Source organism: Echinococcus granulosus (assembly GCF_000524195.1).
Source record: "Echinococcus granulosus chromosome Unknown EG_S00072, whole genome shotgun sequence".
In the NCBI taxonomy this organism is placed as follows: domain Eukaryota; kingdom Metazoa; phylum Platyhelminthes; class Cestoda; order Cyclophyllidea; family Taeniidae; genus Echinococcus; species Echinococcus granulosus.
Window position 1 is genome coordinate 413,177 of NW_020170452.1, and position 9,710 is coordinate 422,886.

General features: G+C 39.5%; 1 protein-coding gene across 1 annotated transcript; it reads right to left on the reverse strand. All coding sequences in view use genetic code 11, as the record gives it.

The window, feature by feature from the left end:
• Positions 1-778: 778 nt before the first annotated feature.
• Positions 779-9,408, reverse strand: EGR_07222 (hypothetical protein; the record flags this gene model as incomplete). Its single annotated transcript, XM_024496471.1, has 8 exons — positions 779-868; positions 2,477-2,589; positions 4,114-4,234; positions 5,063-5,112; positions 5,169-5,249; positions 8,361-8,488; positions 9,140-9,231; positions 9,385-9,408. 8 exons carry the CDS (start codon positions 9,406-9,408, stop codon positions 779-781), a joined length of 699 nt encoding a protein of 232 aa, XP_024349148.1.
• Between the last annotated feature and the right edge of the window lie 302 nt (positions 9,409-9,710).

The window sequence follows — 9,710 nt, forward strand, 5'->3', positions numbered from 1 at the left end:
GAAACACTGCATAGAAGTTTCATCTTTCTCCTGTAAGCAGTCCAGTGTACCGAAGGTTTTAAATAGGTCTACCTTCTAACCGCTACTCAAAATGACTCCATCTAGAACAATCTGAAGCATTTCTTCTCACATAAGCTGATGCAAAATTTCACCTTTCAAGTCAGCGTTCTCGATTGCTTTTGATCTCATGTTGCCAAGTGCTGCAGATTTGTTAACGCAAAGGCCAATTCCTGATTATCGGTTCCGTTTTTAATTTTCAAACAGTTTGCACAAAGCAAAACAATAAATCCACACATACTTACTACGGCAGAAATCCATGCAATAATGGGTGAATTTAAAAAGGTAATTAGATCATCTTCCATTGAAATAAAATTGCAAAATTACCAGACAATGGTGAAATGTCATGCAAAACGTTGATATTGCTTCCTTTTACCATACATGCTAGGCTACAGGTCCAAAAGTGAGCGAAAAACAAAAGGAGGAGATAAAATTAAAGCTCCTTTTTGTTTTAAAATAGCCACTGACAGGGTTTAGCTAACAAGGACTGCATGTTTATATGTCTGTGACGGAAAACATCACACATCTTTTTCTAAGGGTAAAAAACAAGCCTAAGGACTTCACATCCTTAACTTCTGGGAGCGAATATTTGATGAGCAACTTGCAAAAGAACAATACTAAAGCAACTGAAGTGTATATGCAGTCAGCAAAGCTTGTATTCCTCTCTCCTTGCAGCGCATAGGTGCGTCAGCTTCCCTTACCAAAACTACAAAAGTCCTGCTCATGCATTGACATGGTCTTTAGCCTTCCGTAATCCCAAAATATATATTTTAACATTTGGTATATGCAGATATTCATAAAAACAACAAGTCTGTATGCGGTAAGCGTTACACATCAGAACAAGTCAGTAATGCTCTGCAAGTGGCTTAGCCTACCGCATTCACCGATGGATTGCAACCCTTTAATCGGTGGGTCTTATTTGTAAAAGGTTCCCAAGATGCAGCCCTCAAGTGAGCAGGAGCGCTTATTACAGGAATAAAATGAAATAAAAATTCCCTTCCTGTACAAAGCATAGTGTTGAAAAATATGTTAGTTCATATGGAAGAAAAGTGATCATGCAACTACTGAATATTCAATTGGCTATGGTGCAGACACTGCTAGCTGATAGGGAAGGAAGTCACGAATCAGGCGGTAGACTGCAGGCTTAGGTACCGAATCAGCATGATGGATATAATCTTGATGCTGCAGAAATCATTTTCTAAAAGTAATATTTGCATTAGCAACAAGCAAAATTGTCCATGTCCTCAGCGTGTCCTCAATGTGAAAACTGAATTCCATTCACGAATCAAATGTGCTTCGGCCATCTACTTCTACGGAATCAAATGGAATGGATGGATTCATAGTCACTGATATACATCCATGACACACATCAAAAAGGAGACAATCCATGCATGTAAGGGTGCCCGCCCTTGATACCACATGCGTTTAGGTGTAGAATCAATACACTGTTCATTCATAAGGGAATTATTATTAAAATCTAGCGGCAAATTGCGGATTGCACCCATTGCAAAATTCCGATGCGCAGCAGTAATGACGGGAGTGTGAGCTTGGTAAGGTTAAATCTGTAATACTGTTGGGGTTACAAGCTTGTTGGCTTCACGCACGGCCTGCCCATCGCTTTAAGCCACAGGAGATACACAAAGCGGTCAGATGCTGTGCTATTTGGTAATTTTGACAATTTTACAGACGCCAATGGCTTATAATCATCAGATAAATTGAAGTCTCTTGCTCCTAGTCAAAGGACCAATTAGGTGGATGGAGAGATAGCTATGCTCTTACTTGGAAGTCATTATCATTCAACGCTGCACTATATTCCAACCAGTTTTAACCTATGGCACAAGTGAAAAATAATCTGAGCTACAAGACGATTGGGATAGGAGTGGTAACGATAGAAGTATCATCCAGTAAGGGAGACTGCAATGATGTAATTCAAGTTACAGGCATTAGGGAGGACAAAATTAACCCAAAAATACAAATACATTACTTTTGGTACTTTACATATTTGTATACGCCTAAAAAAGGCAATATTTGGCTTGTCACGAAAGTGATTTTGCATAATTACATGATGTGGTGAAAATATAGAAGCGAAAAGACACAGCTCTTGATGGAGCAATTAGTTCGGCTAGTCGTATAGGCTCCCCTTTATGGAGTAGCGAATGACGAAGGCCAAGTAGAAGTACGGTCTTTGCAACATGCAACAAGGAGACAGCTTTTACCTATTCTACTCGGTGCATTAATCCCAAAAGAAATACACTTTTGCAAGTGTGCATCTGTGTTTCTGTACATCGGAGTAGGCAGTAGAGACAGTGACGCAAACAAAAACCAGCAATAAGTTGCCTTTAAATAGCCGCTACTTACCATCAACTACACCACACAGCAGGGCAAAAATTAGAGTGAAGTAGAGTTACCCAGAGCAAACCTTTTTTTGTTGACATGTAAGTGGTACAGTAGGAATATTAGCTTTACCTGTGGACAAGTTTAGATTTAAGAAATCCTGCTGGGGGCACACATTTCCGGTGATCTCATCCATGTCTAAAAAGTTATCAAAGTGAGATACCTCCTTTGACTTGGTAAAATATGATCGAGTCCAAATAATAGAGACTTACAATGGTGTTTCCTTGCCTATTTCTTTTGTCCAACCAATGTTGCCGAATCACTCTTTTTAATACTATCCCGGGACGGTTTTTTTTCCTTATTTGAATTGGACACTACCCTCAATTTGCCCTAGTGATGCAGGATTTAGGCTACCCTAAGCCATTGACCTCAGCAGATTTACAGTTGTCAAATAGCCTACACTTTAAAATCTATGAATGCATAAGACGATAAAAAGGCAAGACATTTTTTTTACCAGCTTTAACTTGTCCGACCACTACTAAGTGGATGGTGGATAGCTCCGTCAGTCATTCGGCCTGAATGAGGTCATGTGTTCTATCACTTCTAGAAGCTGTGGACTGCATACTTGATGAGACCGTAGGTTTTCTTTGCATTTAATCAGTAATCAGCCTCCAGTTTATACAACTGAGATATTAAAGTTAGTTGTTCAGATCATTACACGCGTTTTTACATGTTGGAACAATAACATTTGTTCATCTTTAAGAATTTCTCTTCGGATGCTCCACTTCGAACAAGCACCTTTGGGTTCTATTTCCCAAATGCTCAAATTTAGGGTTTTAGCCTGAATTTATTAAATTTAACTGACGCTGCAGCTATGGATGAGAACAGGTAGGATGGCTGTGGCCATACACTGGTATTTTCAGAAGAATGCGAGAATTTAATTTCATCGCCAGAGGAGAACAAAGAAGTCGGGAACGGCATCAATGACGACTACTGCGAAGAAGACCCGGTTATTAAGGAGGATATTTAGCTAGTATTATCAAGGAATGCAGTGGCTAGAATAGTACTCAATTTTGGGGAAGGCCAGAGGTCGTTGCTTCTTCATCAAGTTTGGGTGATAGCGATCCTTCTCATCTAGACTCTTGGCCCATAGGTACACCACAGTATCAGTTTTCGGAAGGAATAGGTGACCTAATTCTTCGGGTTCACTCTGAATTGCTAAAAAACCCCTGTTTACGCACAAATTCATTCAGTCTCCGTATTGCCGCCTCCACGCTTAAAAGAACTCGATGGAGTGCCACCTATAAACGGCAACAGGGCTACTTTAAGATAGACGGGAGTTAAATGAACTGTTTTAGTTAGATTGCTAGTAAAGTGATGATAATCCCTTTTTTGAAAATTCCCACTTTAATAGTTGTCCGGCTTTTACTAGTCTCTTAAACCATGTACATATACGCTCACATGGACATTAAAATCCTGCCCTTGCTATTGGTACCGATGACAATCGTTTAGTATCCCGCGCTGTTCGGCAAGTGCAGAGAGTGTAATGTCCTCTAATTCTACCTAAATTCAGCCGCATCGCAGCTTAAAACTTCAGGTAATTGGTCTTCGTTAACTTATTTTCACTAATTAAATGGATTACCGAGGGTTTTGCAAGTGTTGCTTTGAATCACCTTCAAAGGCGGCATTGTGGTATTTTACTAGCAGAATTATTGCACTAACTTGATGGATGTTTGAGTTTAAAAAGATTTGCGAAAAGAAGGGTAGCTGCTGTAAACATGGTTTGTATTGTAATAGAGTGCTGTAGACTGTAAAGTATACGTGATTCAGGAGCATTTGGCCGCTGTGTAAAGGAACGCAAGTTCAATTCGTGATTATTTTAGTCCAATTTCCTATCCAAATTTCTGAGCAAAATTCACCAACATCCAAAATGTCCGTCAGCCTATATTCCCTCTCACCCCTCCTCCCAATTTCAAGCATGTGACGCCAGCTCTGGCATCCACACTGCCTTTATTTGGTACCCTGCTTATTTATGTGTCAATATATTCAAACCCGTGCTTCATCTTTAATGTGTCTACCATCAACTATCGTAGGCGTACCTCATTTCCACTGTGCTTTGTGTTATATCCATCCGAGTAGCTTTGAAACGAGCTGACTATGTTATCGCTAACAGGTCCAATTCTACACTAATGTTAGTGTTTGGTGTAGTAGAAAAGGAATTTGAGCGGTTCAATAGCCTTTTTTCTTGTCATCTAGAGATTGTTATCTATACGAGATGGAGCTTAATTCTACAGATTTAGACATCAAACTCGCACCTTTTGCACCAAGGTATTCTATTTCTTTCGCAGATCTGACAGTTAACCTCACATTTTTGACCTTACCATCTTGTTTATAGCATTTTGTCTAGTCTCGTGATCGTGCTTTTCGCCAATTCTTGGGAATGTTCAAGGGGAATTATAGCTACCACATCAAACTGACAAAATGTGGAGTGGGTAACCTCAGAGTCTAGAAGGCGCAGTGGAGTTGCCTGTTGTAGTTACAATTACCCCATTAACCTGTTAAAATCAGCCAAATTTTACTTATTACCACCGTGTTTAATAATTCGACAATTCTACTAAACTTTGTGAAACAAAACCACTTTATGACCTAACAACTCATTGCATCTGCTTACAAAACCAATTTTCATCCTGTCCTTTCCTTTTCGAGTAGAATTCTGTTTACCTTGAAGATTTTAGGGATTTAGGTGACACAAAATATGGAGGAATTTAACTCCATACTAGTAAAATCTAAATAAATTGGAACACAGAAAACTCTCACCGGCATGCCACTGGTATAAAATGCATCACGTGGACAAATTTCTATTTAAAATTTTACTTATTAATCCCAAGAACTTCGATCTTTTTCCATAGTTTCAGCATGGGTGATTGTAAATGATTCCCTTTCAAATGCATAAAACTGTTTTAACTAGCTACTATCCAGAATTTGGTTCCACCCTCTTTTAACTAAGCTACTGCAGATTGTTTATAGTTTGTTCTGGAATAATTTAGACTTTCGCAGTTAACAAAATAATAATTGAACGTAAAATGGGTGCTCCATGTGACAATTTCATTTGGCACAGAATTGTAAACAAGACAGGCCACTGAATAACCCGTTTTAGATCATATCAGTTTCGTTTCTTTAATATGGTTACACGCTGTTCGAGCTCCACCATATGTACTTGGAATTCATGGACATTTTGGCGGGTGCCTCAAGAAATGCTCAGAATGTGTAACAGTTGCTGCTGCGATCATGTCAATTGTTTGAGAGCTCTAGCTGCATATCACGTGAGAAATTAGGTGATTTTTTTTGTATAGCATGGTGTCTGTTTTACAATGTCCCTCCCTGTAGATTGCAACGGAACGTCATGAGGTGGGGAGTATTTGATATCCGTTAGTTCCCATTGCGCAGCAAAATCGCCCCATAAGTGTTGCAGGCATGAATAACGGGTTAAGATTTGACATTTAAAATTCCTTTTGGGTTAATACCTGTAAGAACTGCGCTTGGTACCACTGAATGTGCTAAATATTAAAGATATCTTGTCCATCGCCTTCTGCAATGCCGACAATCCAAGAGAAAAATGGACTTAAGCACATGCAGTGGAGGCTTATGGTGCTTCATGTGCACTAGAAAATTGCCATGTATATGCGTGCGTTAAGGTCTCTCCGTCTAAACGATCTAACAATCCGCATATCGGGATTACTAATTAGCTATTAGTTAAATCACTTGAGGGATGGCTGTTTTGTTACTGCTAGTCATTTTAATAACCAATATGATCAGGTATGGGTTGCTGCTAGGCAGTTTTATTCACAGAATGCATTGACTACCAATGCAATCAGTAAGGCAATGAATTTGGGCAAACCGTCATATCACAATGGCATATATAAGACTTACGAATGGTGTAGTGGTGTTATCCTATCCTTGGGCAATCAGAGGGGTAGTAGACGTGGCAACGTCAGTATCTTGTAGCACAGCTCTCTCCTTTTGCGCATGAGGTTATTGTGAATGTTAAATTATTATAGTCCGGAATATATAATTATAAATAACTGAAAGTTGGTGGGGGAATATCACTCATTTTGGATTCGAGTTTGTAGAATTTACCTGTAAGCCTCTCATATGAAGATGTGATTTGTCTAATTGGGGCAAAAGCAGCTCCAGTGCAGAACCAAGTGAGGCTTCCTTACGTTAATTGCATGAGATAATGCTCATGTTATTGATATGCAGTATTCAGGGATGCAAAAGCAGATGCAATATGCAATCATGGCAGAGCCGAAGGAAATCTGTTTGGAGGCTAAGGGTGCTGATCCATAATTTTGACATGGAACCATTTATTGATTGCAATGGCGAATGAGAAGAAAATTTGCCAAGTCTAGACCTGATGGTTTAAATACATAAAACCAGACCGTAGAAGTTACACTGAACCAAGTGGAGAAAATTTATGACTCAGTTTATAGCCGCAAAATTCTTTTCTGATTACTGCCACAACCGAGCCACAATCCTTCCTTATTTGACAAATCGTTAGAGAAAATTTGAAGGTTTTCGTGAGTTTGAACGGGTTTTACCTTCCTTATGTATGGCAGATTTTCATGTTTCACAGCGTTTAATATCAATTTTCACCATCTTTGCTTGTTGCTACACCTTGTAGGGTAAAATTCCTTTAAAAATGGGTAATCTGTTTAGTACTGCAGACAAAATGGAGCTAACTTGTGTAAAACTTAAACTAACTGACTGCTGAATCATCATTATCTTACATTTCGAAATGACGTTCCAGACGTAACCATCCAATCTCCTATCCCAAGACGTCGTTTTTCTTACTGTATCCTAAAGACCTTACGGATATATATTTATAGTGGTGAATGGCTACTACTTATACAAAGTCTAATCTCTTATCTTCTAAAAGATTCCAAAGCAGGGTACTTTAGATGTAAATTATTTCGCAAAAATGTGTGCATTGAATGAGGAGGAGGGGGTTAAAATAACTGCATGAAACATAACGTGTTAAACACGAGGTATTCCGTAACTAGATAGCCGATTCAATAAGAGCAAGGAGCTACGTGGCACGACATACAGATTGAGCAACATTGACTGCTGAGTGAAGGAGAGACACACTGACAGTGGATGAAGATTTTCTCACCAACACCATAATTGATGTTGTACATCTTGGTGAAGGTGCTTTTACGTGGTGCCAGTCTGAGTTATAGTATTGAGGGTGTTAATGCGCATTTAGATGATGATGAAAATGGCACATTAGGTAATTTACTTAACAGCCATTACCACAAACGCAGTAGTCAGTGTGATGAGCTAGCAGGTGCTTTCCTTTCTTAATGATGGCAATAATGACAACAATGACATTGCTTTAAAAACTGCGTACTACACCATCGACTTTAGAATGTCGACGATGGATAAGGCAAATTAGGACTCAGAAGACGCAGTACACAGTGAGCGTGTCTTGTCGAATGAAATCGAGGCTATGTCTTTCCATATTACTCCGTCCCAATTCACGGTGGACGAAAGAGACATCTCTGCGAAAGTGGTGGAAGAGGTATAGGAAACACCGGTGCCATAGGCGATGCCAACAATCTCAGTAGTGGTTGCATCGGAGGTGTAGATACATGGTGATCTCTATGAGATTGGTCAGAATCGTCGAATCAGTTAGAGAGTGGATTTAAATTTTCTATCTTCTGATGAGTCTGCAGTCCATTGTCCACCGCCAGAGCAACTGCTTAGCCTTATGGAATCACTCATACGCTACAGTAAGGCAGCAGAGGAATTTGGGATAACCTAGTTGGCTTATGGTTGGATAAGATGAATGTGCACTACAGAGGTTGTGCAGACTGAAATTTCAAATGATATTAAGGAAGAGCTGCAGCTGTAAACAGCACCAGACCTCAGCTACCCTTAACGGTATTCGACTAATGGGCATCTACATTCACTTTCTTTATTACTTACACTTACATTATACCATGATTTCTCTACTTTCCTACGTTTTAGTAGCAAAGAACTCTCTAAAGCTGCTTGGAAAAATTCCTCACGTGACGACTTGAGTGTCTGCAGGGATAAGCTATTTTTATGAAAAGGCGAAATATCAGACAGAAAAACGCAGCTTCAAATAGTTGGACATCGCAATTTAACAGAGATTCCAGGAATTTGAATTTAATTTACTCTCCTGTCTCCTTTCATATCTCTGACTAAGATGTCGAACCATAAGGCTCCTCCACTGCTTTGGAAAACTTAATCAAACTGAAAAACTATAAAGACAATCACCGCCAAGGCCATCATCCACTCATAAAATTGGCAGCGAGCAAATCGAAAGACTCCTTTTGAATTTACAGTTGACCTGTGCTACTACTGAGCCGTTTGCCCAAGGCGGATGCAACGAACGGCTTATTTTGAGGCAGTTTGTTGTTATCGTCTTTATTGAATGGATTCCTCTGTGAGTAAGGAGTCATTTTTCTTTATTTTTGGTTCTTGTGCTCATGCAGGTGAAGAGACGAACAAGGGGTGTCCAAAGGTAAGTGTAGAGGATAAGAGGCTTTGAAATAACTAACTGGATGGACTGAGAGGCAAAGAGAAGGAAAGACAGGAGGATTGGTGAGACACATTGGAAAGTAGACATGGCGACAGCCATCAGAGTGGACAGGGAGGGAGTTGACAAGATATGCAGGGGGAGTACGAGAGAAAAGGACGTTCCTTTTTGCCATCGCGACCAAACCATAGACATTTTGGTCGAGAAGGGGAACTCCCCTTTGTACCTAAGGATGCAGCTGTTTCAATTTTCCTGTTTTTAGCTTGACAATCGCAGTACTTTGATTGAAAAATAAATTTTTAAGGATTAAGGTGCAATAGTTGGTCCCCTTTTGCTTGAGCGAACAAACGTTGCTTTAATATTTCCAAACGACAAAAAGTAAACTTTCTAGTTCGATCAGAGCAGTACGCCGTGAAAAGAATTATGTTTACCTCTTGTACAAATAAAGGACTCATATTTTTAAGTCATGCAAAGGAAAATGTGTCCATTACCCCTAGTGTTTTTGCTCAAAAGACTTCAAAATACTCCCATTTATGTAATATTTTATAACATATTTCGGTCTTAATTAAATTAACGCAAAATGTGCAAAAAGAACAGCACAGGCATTAGTATTGACTCCTTTGGCACCGGATGACTGATATTGGTTAGTCACCTAGTATCCCTCTTTTCTAATCCGTGACCCAAACCGAGCTGTTATCGGAACTTGATGTTGGAAAATTGCTCAAGCACTATTACTTTACTCAAACGCATTTTCTCC